This window comes from Micropterus salmoides, unplaced genomic scaffold (genome assembly GCF_014851395.1).
Source record: "Micropterus salmoides isolate LMB-PRFRI ecotype aquatic unplaced genomic scaffold, ASM1485139v1 Ms_hic_scaffold_12, whole genome shotgun sequence".
Taxonomy (NCBI): domain Eukaryota; kingdom Metazoa; phylum Chordata; class Actinopteri; order Centrarchiformes; family Centrarchidae; genus Micropterus; species Micropterus salmoides.
Window position 1 is genome coordinate 19,700,797 of NW_024040263.1, and position 18,476 is coordinate 19,719,272.

Here is an 18,476-nt window from a genome sequence, read left to right on the forward strand (position 1 = left end):
TATTCCTGATTCATTTTAGGTATGTTATTTTAGGTTTTTTCCTGGAAAAAGGAGGCAGTTTCCAAGAGGTTAAAAAAGGGCAATGAACACGAGCATCAGACAATCATGTATGTTTTAAGTAAACCCCAGGTTAGCAAAATAGGATCATTATCACTTCAGGTTCACCCTCTTTCGTCTTTTTGGTTTTTACCTCCAAATACAGTGTGTTTAGATAATCTGAGTTAACTCTTGGCTTATTTTTACAGCCTGTCTGATTGTCTGTTCATTTCTTGACCCCATCTGACTTTGTCGTAGTATGTTCCCAGATCCCAGATTATCATAACTCTACTTGTAAGACCATAATTTTTGGGGTCCCCCAGGGCTCCATTCTGGGGCCACTCTTATTCATTCTGTATATAAATGACTTTATAAATTCTTCTAAAATATTTCATAAAATCCTCTTTGCTGATGACACAAATGTATTTACATCACACAGGAACCCACATACTCTACAAGATATAGTCAACTCAGAGCTAACCAAAGTTGACTCCTGGTATAAATGTAATAAACTGTCACTAAACGTCAGCAAAATAAATTTCATTTTATTCAAATCGATCAAAAAAAAATTAACTACACTGCTCACTGCCTGATTAAAATTAATGGGCAGGTGATTCATTGATGACTCTCTTAACTTTACATTCATTTTGACCATCTTGTAAGCATGCTATCAAAGTATGTTGGCTTTTTCTATAAGATCAGACATTTTCTTCCTCTGTCTGCCCTTCTCATGTTGTACAAAACTCTCTTTGAACCACATCTTAATTACTGTAATGTGATATGGTGCAACACCTTTAAAAGTCATCTTAAAAAACTTGTATCTTTGCAAAAAAAAAGCCATACGGGCTTTGTCCTGGTCAGAGATAAATTCCCCCACCTGCCCTCTACTCTATCACTTTGACTTATTGAGATTAGCTGAGCTAAATCAATATCATAATGCCTGCCTTATGTTTCAAATTATAAATAGGCTGAACTCTAGATTGAGTAGTCTTGTTCCTATCTCCAGCCCCCAGCACACATACCAAACGAGAATCAAACCACTTATATTGGGAAAATGTTGCCGACATGTGCGCGCCAGTATGAGTGTTGTCTGTAGGGGGTCAAGGTGTTGCCCTCTATCTCCAACTTCAAAAGACAACTAAAAAATCACCTCATATTAACCTACATCTAATATCAAATTGTTTTCTAATGTATTCCTGGGATGTATGTGTATGATTGTATGTATATGTTTTGTTATGTATGTCCTGGTGTGCTCTGCGTGCATTTATCAAGTGATAACTGTGTACACTACCTTTTCATAAATCATGGGCCCCCATCTATAAGCTTTCTTTAGCTTCTTTGGGAGACCCATTCTCTATACCCTTAATTGTATTTTTGTAATGTTTGAAGTGGTATTGTGAATAAACTCAAACTCAAACTCAAACATGAGCATGGATGGCCAAAGTTATTATGGTAAGATCTATTTTGGAACAAGCTGGAACCTTCTTTTATATTTGTCTATGTATCCTTAATACTACTGTAATAAATAGGATAAAGATATCTTAGTGTAAACTATAGCTTGTCAAGGCATAGCACGCCTCTGGCAGCCTAAGGGCTGAGTTTGTGTTTGCTTTCTTTTAGCCCAATCTCATATGCTCTTTAACTCTCTCTCCTGCTCCAGGCACTGTCTGCACACAGTACATCTCGCTGGTGACTGCAGCAGGCAGCATCATCGTCTCATCTCATCCCTGAACAACCCTACAAGACAAGCAAGAGAACGGGGATATAAGTGGTCATGTTGGTCATCATTTAGCTCATCTAGCAAAGGCCAATAATGAGTGTGAATGTGTGACATTCACACATGGGAGCTTCCCAGCAGTCTTATGTTTATAATTACTACTCTGTGATCCTCCGGTAAATCAAATGTAAACTGAGCAATTTGTGGTGCACAACAGTGTTTTAAAATTCTCTCAAATCATGTTCATATTTCAGGAAAAGAAGGATACTCTGGAATATTTGTTGCTGGTTACAGCCATAATGAGCATTGAGCAGTCATATCACTTTCACTGCTGCTCTGCTCCTGAAGCCTAATTTTTTTTTTTTTCTTTGAATTGGAGACAAATATTTGCCACCATATCACAGCTGGTATAAATCCTTTGCATATCTTGCCTCTGTTGATCTTTCATTCGTATCTTACTTGGTCCCTCTTTCTCTCATTTGCTTCTCAAAATGAACAAGATCCAAAGACATCCTCCTTCACCCTACAATTGTGCCAAAATCACACAGAATTTTGACAAAATCATTTCAAAAGAAATAACCAATTACATCCTTAGGGCCTCCAATTTCCTATCTTAACAACCCTGGCACACTGGCACATTCACTAATGCTGTATACCAGCATTTATCTCTTTCTCTGTGGTGGTGGTTAACAAGCACAAAAAAGCTATTAAGAAACACTATAAACGCATTGTCATTGTCACATTGGTGAGGCAAGTTCAGCAAGGTCATAGAGGAGTCGCTGTTTGTACAGGTCAAAACCTGCATGGAAGAAGAAAACACCATGAGAAAAGAGGAAGCTGGCAGAGGAGACACCAATTACCAGAGTGAAATGGTAAGTTGCGCCAAAGCACTCTCTCAAGTTAAGAAGGGACAATGGCAAAACTGCAAAGTGGCGAGAGGAAGAAGTAAAGTTGAAAAGAACTTTGGAACATGGATATGATGAGAATTAAGCTCATTATCAGTGGCCCCTGTGTCCTCCCATTACCACAGCCACTTTACACAGGCTAGCTGAAAAGCCAACATGTAATTTTCTTTTACTGAGAAATAGCAGCACTCAGACACATCTTGTCAGGAAGCAAAAAATAGCCCAATGCTCTTGAAAGCCAAACTAAATGGAGCATATGAAGGGAAGTATCACAGACACACTGAGATGATGTGGGACAGTATGGCTGGAAAACCAGGGTGCACCACACTGTTAATCATCTAATTTGTATTTGTAGTTTGTAATGTCGGGGTTCTGATGCCCTGGGGGTCTCTCCTGCAGAGCCCTATGTCCTGGTCAAGTGGACTTTAAACAATGTGAAGAAAGGCTTTGGACTCATGTAGGGCCTCAAAGTATTTCACTGGACCTATCTTGGTGCCCTGTTCCTTGGACCCCTTTCTTTTGCTTATTTTGAAGTAAATTTGGATTCATAAAAGGTTTGGAGCTGTCTCCATGCTCTTAAAAAGAGAAAACTAATGTATGCCATACTAACATAACGTGAGCATTTCATGACCTAAAAACAGCAGTCATTATGAAGCAAAATCTGCTGAGAAACTGTTCTGATGTTTTGAGGATTTGTTGTTCAAGGGACAGAAAGTGATTCTGCAATAGGATTATCAATGTTTGAACTCAACTGCTAGACAAATACACTTCAGTGCTCCCTCAGAAGCTCTGCCCCTCAAATGTCAAATCTTGGAAGTTTTTCCAGCATTGAAATGCCATCTCGCCCTTGCCTGGTCATATTCTTCTATTTTGGAGTCCAGCATGTTCGAATGTGCCAGTGTATAGAACTCTCTCTCTCATTGCCCTGCTGCTCCCATCACTCCTGTGCAGGAGCACTACCGCCACCTGTTGCTGATTGGCTGGAACAATGTTGTGGAGAAGATCCACAACGCTTTCCATTCACAGATGAAGGGCTGTGTAGGAAGACCGGATTTTCTTTCAGAGCACACACAAAACGGAGAGCTAAGGGGTGTGTGTAAAATATTCTCCAAAAGTAAATGTCCTATTTGCTGACTCAATCTAAAACATCACATCTCTCTGCCTCTGTCTGCTCACCTGCTGTGACTCCCCCACTCTCACCCTCTCTTTGTTAAGATGAGTCCAGTGGACGTTTTCCAGCTCAGTCCACAAACTGAGACCACTCTGCAGCATCACAGCCAAAAATGTGGCACAAATACAATCTTGTCACTTGTCACTAGTCTTAATATATAAAATGTTTTCCGTATCCTATATGCTCCTTTTTTCTCCTACCTCCTTATCATTTAATCTCATTTCACCATTCCTCACATCCCTTTCTTCACCTCTCTCTCATTTCTTCACTTGGTCTCCTAATCCTTACTATTCTATCCTTTTTCCCACACACACATTCAGACCCTGACACAGACTCTGCTCTCCATGCAGGGACCAGGAAGTGACTCAGACCCCAGGATTTTAGGATGAGACTCACAGTCCAAAAGAGCAGCAGCCCTAGCCAAACCCTGCAGGCCCTCACTGTTTGCCTCTCTCTGTGTGTCAGTGTGAAATAGAAGATCACTCTACAAAAAAAAAAGACTCCTGGCAGCAAACAGCCTAGGGCTTTAAGCGCAAGGCTTGGTCCTGACTGACTGTATGCCTGCATTCATTTAGGAACATGAAATCTGAGTTTCTGGTTGCGGTGAAGATTTTTACGAATTGGGCGATCTTGCAAATCAGACTGCTCCATCTTCAAAGTGATTTTGATGGATGTATTTAAAGAAATATTTCATCAGTGGTGATGCTTTCAACTTCTTTAAAGTTGCTGCTACAGTAGTTCAGTCACAAATCGTATTGCTCTCATCTCCACTCAGCTGTCAGTGGCGGTGTTTTTATCCTTTGCTTGATTTCTAGATGCTCTGGAAAACATTTAAAGCCCAATTTATGAACTGCATGCGCATGTATGTGTTCTGCATGTGTGCGTTTTGTCTTTGTGCGTGTGTGAGTAGACCATTGTGTGTAAAAGACAAACTGCAAACCCTGAACGCATTTTTCTCCACACAGAAAGTCCTTAGTTCTCCCGCTATCTAACGTTATTGTGCATGTTAGAGAAGGTCTAATGTTTTCTTCCACCGGCAGCTGTTTACGCCGCCGTTTCCCATTGGCTTGGCTGCAGCCGTGAAGGTGTGGTCAGGACCAACGACGCTGCCTCCTTTGTTAAACCTTGCAGTTTAATATTGAATAGTAAACAGCAAAGAAACCGTGGCCTTGTGTGATCAATATAGATGTTATGAACTTCCTTTTAATTTATCGTAAAAGTGTACTTGTTCAGGGAATGTATTTCCGTAATATTTTAAGTGTCCACCTGTAGCAGCATCGAAGGCATGTCCAGTCAGCTCAAATTAATTAAACGAAAATCGTGTCAAACTCGGGAACTTGGATTGAAGTTTAGGATGAAGAGGAGCACTAATCGAGCAGTTTAGGATCGAGACCGGGCTTGATGAGAGGAAAAACCGCGAGACGCGAGCGCATCCTCTGACCAGGATCATGGGCACCATGCGCTCCTCGCCGTGTGCGTAAGCTGCTGTGGGGGATCAACAAATTATGAGACGCCATGGCATGGTGTGAACGAGGGGTTCAGACTTTGCTTGCCGTCGTGGGGGCCTTCGCCGCCTTCAGTCTAATGACCATCGCCATAGGCACCGACTACTGGCTTTACTCACGGGCGTACATCTGCAACGCCACCAATGCCACCTCGGACGAGACCCAGATGCAAACCAAGAAAGTCAGGGGCGACCTGACGCACTCCGGACTGTGGAGGATCTGCTGTATCGAAGGTAAAATAAAGTCGAATAGTTAATAACCGTTATTCCACAAACTTTTTGTTTACATGCCAAGTGCTCACGGGCACAGGCGAGCATCTGAGCAACACCTGATCATTTGTTTTATGGTGGGGAGGTGACAGTGTGCGCAGTGTGATTGATAAAATAGGCATTACATCTTTTAAACAAATGCTCCAGTTGGGAAATTGAGATGAAAATACCCGTAGCGCTGCGTATTTGCGCAAAGAAAGTAAACGGGCATTCGAAACGAATAGCCTACCAGTTAGTGTGGTGTGACTGTGCACTGAAATCGCACTGAAATGGAAATCGCCCAAGAGCTCCAACTTCATTATCATTAATTAATCACACTTAATGCGTTAAAGAGCATTTAAAAAGTTACCTAGACATGATAATGTAAGAGACAATTTGGAGGGAAACTGCTGCTTGTGGCGCGCAAAGGCGGGATTGTGCGTGCCTAATTATACGTTTGCGTCAGTTTCACTTGTAAATTATTTAGTTTATCACTGAAAAATAAGACGCAGTGGACAGAGCATGGCATAGATCCAGAGCTAGTGGTTTTTTTCATGTTTTACATGCTGTTACAGGAAATGTCGCTTGCTCAGTAATAATTTAAGCATTTGTCTTTTTTCTCATTAACTCACTACGGTTGCTTGGCAACAACTTCCATAAATTGCTCAGACTGATGAAATACTTTTCAGACTAAGAAGTAACGTTTCAGCAAGAACATATGACTTCCTTTATGAAATCCTGTAAACATTTTCTCTGCTGTTGTGCTGCGCATCCATGTTCCCCAACACACACGCCTGAGGGGTTTTGGGCTGGGCTTCCTGCAGTGGTGGTCGAGCAGCTCGTCATTGTTTGGACAAGTTTGCACACCACTGCGCGCGACTGCTTTATTGGAGAGAAGCCAAATCAATTAAATCAATCGGTGAAATCCGTGTAAATCCATTCAAGTAATCACCAGGTACGTCCTCCTCATCAGCCCTGCTTGTTGAGGCGCTGTCCACTGCTGTTGGTGCTGAAATCTCATTGTTCCTTTTCAACTAACAATCCAACTAAATAACTTCACATCTGCAAGAGAAACTCAGATCATGACACACTGTGAGCAATAAAAAATGAGTTGCTGACATGTAAAGTATTCTCTTGTAAACACTACTGGATATTTCTGCAGAATTTGTTAATCAGCTTTTCCAAACTTGCCTACAGGTGGTGTTTATGCATGCACATACATGTTTTGCAGCTAAACAGATATAGCAATTGCAACCACAGAGGACAAATCCAGCAATTTGTTGTGTACTGTGCATATTCCATTTTAATAGAGCAAGTCACATCACAGCTAATTATATCACAGAATATAGTACTCCATAAGGAAAATCATTATGGGTTTAATGGCATTTGACATACATTCACCATTTTCTTATTGATCACAAAATACTATTTGACGAATATATCTGAAGTCAGTAAATCAAAAGATTAATGTTTTAGTCCCCAAACCATGTAGCGTTTAAATTCATTTATGACATGGTTGCTTTTTAAGAAGGAAGCTTACATCTCCTGTGTTTCCACGTGACATGAATGCAGCATCTCTCAGACACAAAGAGAGATCTAACATTGTTGTAGGTGGTGGGGACAAGTGAAGAGGCAACACGTCATACGCTGATGATGTCTGCCATCATACACTTTTGCTCTACACTGTTGCTACTACTTGCTGGGACTTTATATGTAAAAATGCATTACTATTTATGGATTTCCTGTAGACACGTTCCCTCTCTCATGCTTCAAACCCTTGAGAGTGTCATCAGCAGAAGTGAGATGGTGTGCTTCGCTCTTCTTAAACATCAGTTGTCTCTTTCACCGTCTTCTCTTTCTGAAACTAAAAGTAACACACCTTCTCTTTCTCTTTCTCTCTCACACAGACATCACATTAGCACTATTGCCACACTGTTGTGAAATTCAATTCGATTTGATAATCTCTTCCAGGAACAAAGTAGAGTCTAACCAGTTATATTAAGTTAAATCAGATCCGTAAATAAAGGGTAAGCCCTGGGACATGTTGGCTAACCTCATAGAAGAAATTACGGTTGTCTCTATGTCCCAAACAGACGTCTGTATGAGTGTTGTGTCTTGTAGAACAAGGAGGAGGTTAACTGAAGGTAAGCAATGATGGTTAAATGAGCTTTAAAAGGAGGCAAAGTGAAGTCTTGTTCTGAAACCAGTCATGCTGAAATACAACAGGAACTCTCACTTAAACAAGTCACTCCTGATCGCTGCCGGAGTGGCACTAAAAGACATGACGTGTTTCAAACAGACATTTGGTTCAACTTCAAATCCTGTTAATTAAGTTTTTTTTTCTTAATGTGAGGGTTTGAGCTTCTGTGTGATTATGACTGCTTTCTGGTTTCCTGGCTTTGTTAGTGTGTCTGCGTGTGTGTGTGTGTGTGTGTGTGTGTGTGTGTGTGTGTGTGTGTGTGTGTGTGTGTGTGTGTGTGTGTGTGTGTGTGTGTGTGTGTTAGCCTGGTGAATGCATTAGTAAGATGTCAAAGGCGTCCTCTGAGAAGTGAAGCTAGAAATGTGATTCTGGGTTGCCGGGAGGAGGTTGCCATGGTGAAGCTTTGCTGAGTAATAAAAGATGGGCTCCGGTCTCTCAGACAGATGGGCTCTGGGGAGATACCTCCCCTACTGAGATCACTCTCTTTCTCTCTCCTCTCTCTATCTTTCTCACTGGCAATTCTCTGATTATTAACTCGCTGGCCTTGTATATTGTTTAGTAATACAATTATTTTACTTTGACATTGTCACTTCAACAATGTTTTTTTCTTGATTATTTTTTGTTATATTCTACCATGCACCTGTCACTGTTGTTTCCTAGAACTTTTGGATGACACAATCAGGAAACAACATCCAATTACACTGAAAGACTGTTAATATAAATAAACACATGCAAGATATACTCACACACCCAGTATAATGAATATATTACACAGTGGTTGTGGCTCCAAAACAACCCAAAGCTGAAAGAGGGTTGAAGAGGAAAACATTTTAGAACACGGGAGGAAGAGAAGTGGCTAATCGAGACATGAGATTGGTAAGAGTGTTGTAAAAAAATAAAAAAGACAGAGGATGAGAGTTGAAAGAGACTGAAAGAGTGAGGTTGAGAGAGTGGAGTCTGTGAAGATAGACTGAGTCTGGGCTGTTAAGGATGTTTCATCACTTTATCTCTTTCTTTCATTCTCTTTCCCAGCAGTCACAGGCATGAACCATAAAACAAATTTAGCAGACAAATGTGACACTGAAAATGTGTGCTGATGGCTGGAATGAAATCATGTCAGAATGTTAATTAAGAAACATGTACCCTGTGTAAGAAAACAAGTTCAGTAAACATTTCCGCCACAAAATTAGTAACTCATCTAAATGAGCTGTCTACAACACAACGCCATTTAGCAAGAGGCTATGCTAACCAGCATGCATAAAGCTACTCAAGCATAGAAATAATAAGCCAGTGATTAAAGCTAATCAGCTAATGTTCACACTGATTTTGGTAGCCACAACACAGCTCACCACTGGCCAAACCCACAGCAAACAGTGTATGCCTCCTATACATAACTGAGAAGCTACTTACCAGTGTTTGCAACAACACATAAGTAAGTGAGGCAGAATGTCAACAGTGAGCCACAGACTGGCTTTAAAGATACCCTGTGGAATAGTTATGTTCATATTCAGCGTTAAAGTATTGTGTGATTCCTTGAAGCCTGATAAACTTGTTGAATGCATTTCCTTTGTTGTAAAAAAATTTTGCAGATTTTTCAAATTTACATCCAGTTTTGCTAGCTTGCAGTCTTCTTCCTTAGCTGACACATTGCTTTGTTTTTTTGGGCGCATTATTGGCGCCAATTTGTCAAACAGTGGTGTACTCTAAAACCTTTAGCAGGTATGTGTGTCACATAACCCACATGCTTGTGTGTGTCCATAAGATCCAAACAAAAAGCGGACAGGCTCAAAACAAAATTGCGCTATAGCACTACTAGAGGTGAAAAACTTTTAAATCTTTACATTTAAATCACTCAAATATGCTGAACAGATGTATGGCAGTAAGTTCAAGTACAACGCTTAGTCTGAATGATTTCAAACTTAATAGATGTCTTTGAACTATGTTTGTAGTTGTTGAAACTTTAGATTTCCTGATGAATTCATTTAAAATCTGCATTAAGTCTAGGTTATGTTTCTAGATATGTTATAAATTTATTGGTGTGTTATGGGTGTCTAGAGTAGCTCCAGAGCAAATTCCAAAATAACAAACGCAGAAATGACAGGATGCCAGAGCAAAATCGGGCATCGGACTTTTAATTCAAAGTCTAACCTTTCAATATTCATAATGCTCCAATGTTTTATTCTCTTAAAAGTGGAGGGAAGATTTTCTCAGTGAAGAGATTGGGTGTTATAGAATAGAAGGTGCCTGGGGGCTTGAGAACTTAAAAACCTCAGATCCACAGCAGCCTGTCCTCAAATGGTTCCTGACATGGTTAGAGGTGAAATTAAGACAGTTCAGCACTAGTTTAGATGTTCTTTACTAAAAAGATACTCCAGTTTTCTATAAATTGTTTGTCTCAGGACCATGAAAGTTGCATGGTGATTCAGTTGACGGTCGACACGTAGTTTATTTTCACTAACAAAGACCACGCCTATGAACATAGAAGATTTAAAATGGTTTATTGGCCTGGACCATTGACTGGGTCGGTGGACATGCGGGAATAACGCATAAAAATGTACGGCAAAGTGTTAGTTGGTACCAGAAGATGACACCAACGGAAACCCGGGATTGTGGTGAAAAACTTGCAACGGAGACAAACATGCCTGATACTGCAGCCGAAGGTGTGCGGTTGCTAAAATCACGCATGTACTCGGCGCATGCAGGCCTTCATTTTACAGTTTATGGTGCAGGCACATGAGGAGAAAAGGGCGTGCTCTTCTCTTTCTTTCGGTGTGTTGCTTGTGTGTTTGGCTGCAAGCAAACCATTATTTAAAATATATATTCATTTTATTTATTTATTTATTTTTTGTGATCTAGTTATGAAAGTAGGCGTACGTATCTGAAGTACTATATTGGCTGAAGATGTTTCAATTCTACTCGATGCCGGGCTGGTACAGAGTAGCAATGCCCATCCCTACTAGTTGGGGAGTGATTGATGGTGGGGGAGCTATGAGAGGCTGTCTGCGGGAAACGGTTGGGTTTGGAAGTGTGGAGCTGGGGCGGGAGGCAGAGAGACTACGATGGTGCGACCCTGTACGCAGGATAAGCGGTTGACGATGGATGGGATGGATGGATGGATGGATTGGATTGGAATAAGCTTGACTGGTGCTGCCGAACCGCAAGGCCAGGTCTAAGATTAGGGACAGGTAGCCAAAACATCTAGCTCTGACCTGCGGTCGGGGAAGACTGAACTTATGTTGTCGGGGTACCAAGAAAAACGGGAGCGAAATTCTGCTGGTGTTAGTTCTTTGGATCTGGTGGGAAGTGGTTGCTTGAATTTGATATAGGGCTGAGAATGGTTTGCAGTTCCCTTGGAGTAAGCGAGTTATGTGAGGATGGATAATCGGTGACGCGAGTTCGATGTGGTTACCGGCGAGAATCTTCTGCGTGGAGAGGGTGACACTGGGGGTTGGTCTGGCTGGGCCCCTGGGGCGCACCAGAAGTGTTGTTGTGGCTAAAGTGAAATGATTAGACGGGGGTGGAAAAGTGGAAAGAACCAGCCGGCGCGGCAGTGGGTGGGGCTGTGGAGAAAAGGGATATGTTAGAAGAGGAGAGTGGGAAGGGAGGGGGAAAAGGATAGACAGGAGGAAAGGTCTGGCCAATGGCAGAGTCGTGGGTCACCTGAGTGGGTGCGTTCTGGGTTTCTGCGGTAGCTGGTATTGAGGCAGGAAGGACTGATGGGGCCAGAGGAGATGGGATAGGGAAAGTAGGAACAACGGAAGAAGAAAGGATGCAGGGATGGAAGGATGCAGGTTGATAGTTTGAGATGTAGGAAACGAATGAGAAAGAGGTTGGGGTGCAGCTAGGTTCGATACGACCTGGCCCTGTGTGAGGGCTGATGTGTGGTTGTATTCTGCATCTTTAGCTGGGGGATGCGCTGCGGAGTCGTTGGCGTTTCCCCGGAAGTAGCGCTGGTGACCCGGAAGTGCTGTTGGAGAGTTGTGTGCGAATCCGATTGTATGCATGTCGACCGGCTAACCCTACAGCTTTGTATTGCTACAGTTGGATCATTTTGAATAGGCAGATTTGCGGTAACCTTCTTTGACTGACAGAACCACTTTTGCGCATGTGCAGAACGGATCTTGCTGCGGATTTGGAACTGACAGGTGCTTCTCAAGTATCTAATTTGTCGTTTCCTCGCTCCTCGATCCTCTCTTGAACAGGAAGTTGTTCCGCTCCGCCATCTTGCAGGCAGTCCCAAAGCTCTCATTTGCGCTCCCAGGAGCGAGGAACGAGGCCCGAGGTCCGAGGATCAATCTCTGAGGAGCTATGAGCGAGGATACACCAGTGCATCCTTCGCGGAAGTCTTTTACGGACCGACACGCCCCTTACTGGGAGCCGTTATATTGATTGGACGCTGCAGCTGATCGGACTGATCTGATGCATCACCACAGATAACAATAAACTCGAGTGTATCACTGCAAAGTGTTAGGCTATATTTGATTTGTTTTATGATTCACTGTCTAGTTAAAATCTGAGTTCATTGTAGGTCTGACCAACAAAATCCCCACACTTCTTCATTTAGGCTATTAGAATGATTTTATTTTTCTTTTATGTCTCCCATAAACTTTTATTATGGAGAGACAATAAAGTCAGAGAGTCTGTCAGCAAGAATGTATCGTCTTCTATTCAGTCGCATGTGAGGCTGGTCATTCCTGTTTAGTCCAATTGACGACAATAAAACATAGTAAACAAGTTAGGAGTCGGACAAGTCACTGAACTGCACCAAAGTCTCTAATGAAGCAAGCAAAGGAAAATGAATCCGCTCATCCAGCCGATCTCACCCTCTGCATCTGATGAAAGCAGCCAGCGGCTCCGCGAGTAAACTCAGCTGATGAAAGAATGAATGAAAGCTGCTGCGCTCAAAAAAAGCGTCGGATTGGTATAATGGAACGCAGTGATCCATTGGTGATGAGTGATGTGACTTGCATAAATTAAATGCATGCAGTAGACTAGGTGTTATCTGAAGAGGAAATAAAGTGAAAGCCTAAAACTGAGCGTCGATCATTTCAATTTCCCTTAAACATAGAGCCAATATGAAAACATGATAAAATTCTGGGTTATTCAGTAACGAATTTACAATCAGAATCAACAAATACAAATGCAGATAATATAGCATACGCAGTACAAATGATCCACGTGCCTTTGAGCAGGACATAGGCCTACAGTAACCTATAATTATTCATGTGCAGGTGTTAAACAGGTAACAGCTACAGAGAGAATCATGCTGCTCTGCATTGATGACTAGGACCTTATTAGTATTAGAACAGTGGACATGTGTGCAGACACAGACTCCATCAAAAGTCTCTACAGCTGTTAGAACCGACTGACAGCTGATCCAGCTGTGATCAGCTGCCGCCGTCATCAGACACGTCGCTTCATGTGGCGCTTCGGAGGAAAGGACGTCTCATGTCTCTAAAAACATATTTCCTCGTTCCTTCTCTCCTGGCTTGGTTTCCTTGCATCTCTCCATGCATCCCCGGTGGGCGGGAATAAGACGCAAGAAAAAGACGCACGTGAGGGAAATGTGATAATCACCCCTTGTACTGTAGAAAAAGTTTTGCTTTGTTGTCGGAGTGGAAAGAGATGTTTCTCCGGTTGAGTTCTTGTTGGAGCCGGACGATTGTCCATTCAGAAATGTTTGGAGTGGAGGGAGGGTCGGGGTGCTGGCTCGGAGGTCGCTCGGGCGCCTGTACCTTGAGCGGGCCGGCGGACGGCGGCTAGTCGAGGCTGTGTGCTCGGGGCGCCGAAGCCGGGATCTCCCCCTGGAGCTGCTGGCAGGCGAAGGCCGACAATATTCGAATTGTCGGAGATCGTAGGCTGAGTTCGCCGGGGAATATGAGTAGTTGAATGCAGCCGACATTTCAGACGAAGTTGTTCGGGAGAAGGCGAAGACTCCTGTATATCTGATGTTAGGTGCTCGTCGAACATGTCGCTGTCCGAAAGATTGAGAATGAGTTCTGAGTCCGTCGTTGGAGGTAACGTTAAATGATTTCGTTTGTTTGTCACGCTCATGAGAAAGCTGAGTCAAGGGGAGGTGAACGGAAAAGGTGTGCTTAAGTACTTGGTGTGCGGAAATTGGATGAGTTCGAGGTGTGGCCTTAGTTCCCGAATCTAGTTTATGAAACTTCATTAAGCTATATTTTCCATCTTAATTCTTATGTCCAGCTCCATAAGAAAGATATTATTTTCTTGTTACTGTTGTCATTTGTCCCTGCACATGCTGTTACTGCCACATTCAAAGTCTGTGCTTATTTACAGGTATCAACAAAGGAAGCTGTTTTCGGATCAATCATTTTCCAGAGGATAACGACTACGACACAGACAGCTCAGAGTACATCTTACGTAAGTCACTGCAACCTCTTGATCTTCAAACACTTCAACCCTTAATACTCTTTTTTTCCCCATCGAGTGGTGATGGAGTTTCACAAGGGTACTTAATGTGTCATGACATCTCAATCCCTCCCCCATAAAAGCCTGATGTCATGACAGTAATTGGAGCTATGGAGATGATGAAGTGTGTTGTGTGCAGATTTCAAAGATGACTTTACCCACAGAAGAGCACATCTCATTTGATAAAGGTAGTTCAATGAAGACATGTCACTCTGTGCTGCTACATTGAAAATTGTCTAAACACTATTAGTATTTGTAGGTTATTATAATCCAGTAATAGTTAGTAATTTTTTTCGATGCCCTGTGTGTGCTCTGTCCCAAAGCAACTGTTCCCATCTTGTTGCTGTTGGCTATATCAATGAATTTCACTAAGCTCTTTGAAATTAAATCCTGCAAAAACAGATACATAGCACTACTAGAGGTCCAAAAACTCCACAGGGAATCTTTAATACAATATAATAAAAGTTGCTCCAATCAAAATTTTAGCATCTTTGCACTCATTGTTTTGGTTTTACAAAATTCTCATCAACCTCAGCAGCTGTTATAGAATAAAAAGCTCTGATAAAACCACTACATGTCCAGCGCCAAACAGCAGACAGCCAAAATTATAGCAGTTCCAGATATTTCTTCAGATTTGGTTGCCAAAACAGAGCTGGATGTTGGTTTTGCCAGGTGACCGGAAACACAACTGCTGTATGTGTGAATAGGCAATTGTTTGCCAATGCATTCACCATAACAACTTTATAAGGTGCTAATATGTCATTGTTGTTTGTACAGTTTGTTGTGCTGCCCTGATGTGGTCAAAAATTTTATTGCAGATTTATAAACCTCGTGAATGATGAATAACAATACTACAATAGGTGCATGGTAAAATATAACAAACGATGTGAATGAATGAATACACTTCTACTTCTACTAGGAATACTTCCAAGATTATTACTGCTACAATACTACAGTATTAACATTAACAATGGCAGTATTTCTACTACTACGACTTTATTGGCACTATTGTCAATATCAATTCATATGCTGCTCAGCCTTTATCTTATATATTTAATAAAAGTGATGTATTACTGTATTGGTACTGACAAGAAGGCTTCACCATCTCTATCTTATATGAACAGGTATAGTGCGTGCATCAAGCCTGTTTCCCATTCTCAGCAACATTCTGCTGATGTTGGGTGGCCTGTGTGTCGGGGTTGGGCGCATCTACAGCAACAAGAACAACATCCTGCTCAGTGCTGGCATCCTGTTTGTGGCTGCAGGTAGGACAAGACTAACAGTGCACAACAGATAAACACACAAACTGGCGTGACAAGAAATAGACTTAGTAATGAAGAAGGACATAAGCAGACAGATGAAGAAGACAGACACAATGCAAGATGATTTCCCTTTGGTATCTGTGTTGAGTTTCATCTCTTTCTTTTAAAGTTAACCTAACTTTTCATATATTCAAATAAAACACATAACACAACAAATAAAGTGCGCATCTTCCATTTCCCACAAATCCTTTTTTTCTCTCTAATTGGAAGTGACAAATTATTCTTTGTGAATATGTAAAGAAGAATGTCAGAAGGTGAAAATCTAAAGAGATGTGACTATTCAAGTCAGGGGTTCATGATAATATCTCTTTTTAATTTTAGAAAATATAATTCTACTCAATAAGGAATAGACCTAACTTGAAAAGATGATTTTCTCAGGTGGTGTATGTGATGAAAATGTAGGTGTAGCATGGGCGATGTACAAGAACAAGGTGGTAATGGTCTGGCGGTCTTCCCCCAGAAAAATCTGAGCCGTAAAAACTTAATTTCCTGCATTCTGGAGACATTTTCTGTTCCAATTTAGGTTTGTTTTCGTTTAGCTTAAGTTACTTTTTGGGACAATTCAAATTTCTTTCTTCCACATTTAATTGCTTTACATGTTTATTATTGTGCAAATAAATGTCTCTCAAAGCATTTTCATTTGTTAGATTTCTTAGTGCAAGCTATTTTTAAGAACATTTTTAACAAATGCTTTCAAAAAGTGATGGGGACAAAATCAGCCATTTCAAAAAGTGGTGGGGACATTTGTGGTGATTTTATCATCCACTTATATGGTTAAACATTTGGTACTTTGCATCCATATGTTTTTCTTTCTTTTCTCCCCTCTTAATTCTCTTCATCTTTCTCTGTTGATCTTCTCTCCTCGCGTCAGGCCTGAGCAACATTATCGGTATCATCGTCTATATCTCCAGCAACGCCGGAGATCCCAGTGACAAGAAAGACGAGGACAAGAAGAACCTCTACAACTACGGCTGGTCCTTTTACTTTGGCGCCCTTTCCTTCATCGTGGCTGAATCGGTGGGTGTTCTCGCAGTCAACATATATATTGAGAAAAACAAAGAGACGCGCTTCCGAGCCCAACGCGACTTCATCAAAACCACCTCCTCCTCTTCGCCATACTCTCGCATCCCAAGTTACCGCTACAGACGAAGGCGCTCACGCTCCAGTTCGAGGTCAACTGACCCGTCCCGTGAGCCCTCCCCAGTGGGGATGAAGATCGGTAGAGGAAGTGGCGGAGGAGGGTTGGGGATGGGTTTGCCAATGGGGGATATATCCCTGTACGCCCTCAGTAGGGACCCTTTGAAGGGTGCAAGTGGGACTGCAAGGCACTACAGCCCAGAGAGGGACTCTGAGTTTTTACAAGTCCACAACTGCTTCCAGAAAGATCTGAAAGATGGCGTCAACAGGAGGACCACGCCTGTATGAGATCAGGAGTGTATTGCTGTGTAAAACAATAAGCTTGATGGAAAACCTTACACATTGTACAGTTGATGAGAAAGGACAATTCCTCCCCAGGGCTGTTCAGGCAGCAGCGATGTTGAAAGGTCAGAGCTCAAAATTGTTTTCCTTGCGTCCCTCTGTGACAGAAAAGTGCCAATCTGTGTTTCATTTGGAGAAAGGAGGAAAAGTGATATCAGAACAACTTTTTATGATATGAATCCTTTTTTTAAAGGGGATGCAGACATTTTGTAGCAATATTTGAGAGGTTTAATTCTAAAATGGGATAACCGCATACACACTTCTCTTACAGAAAGACTGAAAATTGTTGTTCTTATTCTGTTATTTTTTAAAGGATGGTCACTTAAGACTTTGCCTGATAAAATAATTAACCTTTTATAGACTTGCTCAATACTATAAAGACTCTGAATATTGACCTTCAGGTAATGATGTTTTTCTTCTAAAATAGCTGGATAATGAAGGTATTTCTTTTATTCTGAGGAAAAAAACAGATGTTTGTCTAAAATTTAGTGATTTAATGATTGAGTATTATAATATTATATGTTATTTGTAACTTAACACAACTGGTGCTAACTTAATCTGTACACCTTTGCTGGTCTTAAGCTTTCTCAACTGCCATTTAAATACTTTTACTGTCTCTCAATAACCTCTCTCAAGCTTGTATGTGAGTCATGTGATAAATATATGTTACAGTATGTGAAATGTGCATCACAGCTCTGAAACACTGCCACACTGGGACACATTAATACTATGAACATGGATTTCTGTAGATATATAGCGATAATGTCACTACATTCCAGTATGCTGTGTGATGTATCAGTGTAAACATTATTTGTACTGTATTTCTGGTTTGCTGTCTGTTCGCTCAGGGACGATGTGTGGAACAAATGCATTTACTTTTAGAGATGTACAGCATGAGAAAGAAAAACAAGTTTAAGTTGTGTTTGGTTTTCCTTACCTAAGCCAAACAGACTGTGACAGTTGGTGTGTGTAAAAACAGAGGTGAGATCACGCTGTATGTGTTGCTATTAATTAACATGACTCTTGTTTGTGCATTTACTGCCTTTGTGTGTAAAGAAGGTTTTTGTCTGGTACAGATTTGTTGATCATGGCACAAAAAAAAATCTCTGGTAACTGATGCAGAACTCATATGTAAAGTATTTGTATAGTAATTGTTTTGAAAAATTGTAATTTTCAAGGGATTGACAATAAGAAACAATGTTGTGTCATCATTTGTTACTTTCTGAATTAGATAACCGTACTATCGCATGATGGAGGATATTGAAAAATTACTACAATTGTATGCAAATCCAGTGATTCTATTGGTCCAGTGGTTAAAGCAAATCCCTGAAAAAAAGACACAATAACAATACAGTACAATGAACAACATAAACAGAAAACAGAAAAGTATTCAGTCACATTACAACACAATTACAATACAAAACAAAAAAGGGACAAGGGGGGAAAGGGTAGATGGCAACC

At 41.3% G+C, this 18,476-nt stretch overlaps 1 protein-coding gene across 3 annotated transcripts; it reads left to right on the forward strand.

Annotated features, from left to right (window-relative positions):
* The first annotated feature begins 4,992 nt into the window (after positions 1-4,992).
* Positions 4,993-18,223, forward strand: LOC119899346 (voltage-dependent calcium channel gamma-4 subunit-like). Of its 3 annotated transcripts, none has more exons than XM_038713875.1 (4): positions 4,993-5,567; positions 14,083-14,166; positions 15,339-15,479; positions 16,408-18,223. In XM_038713875.1, exons 1-4 carry the CDS (start codon positions 5,345-5,347, stop codon positions 16,959-16,961), a joined length of 1,002 nt encoding a protein of 333 aa, XP_038569803.1. In that variant the 5' UTR covers positions 4,993-5,344; the 3' UTR covers positions 16,962-18,223. The 3 variants fall into 3 exon arrangements, with proteins under 3 accessions (XP_038569803.1, XP_038569805.1, XP_038569804.1); XM_038713877.1 differs by lacking the exon at positions 4,993-5,567 and adding an exon at positions 11,780-11,927; XM_038713876.1 differs by lacking the exon at positions 4,993-5,567 and adding an exon at positions 13,106-13,799.
* The last annotated feature ends 253 nt before the right edge of the window (positions 18,224-18,476 follow it).

Bases quoted from the DNA above. Each gene is read 5' to 3' on its own strand.
- LOC119899346 (XM_038713875.1), top strand. From the start codon at position 5,345: ATGGCATGGTGTGAACGAGGGGTTCAGACTTTGCTTGCCGTCGTGGGG. The intron at 5,568-14,082 runs GTAAAATAAAGT...GCTTATTTACAG, and splicing joins GAGGATCTGCTGTATCGAAG to GTATCAACAAAGGAAGCTGT. The intron at 14,167-15,338 runs GTAAGTCACTGC...TTATATGAACAG, and splicing joins CAGCTCAGAGTACATCTTAC to GTATAGTGCGTGCATCAAGC.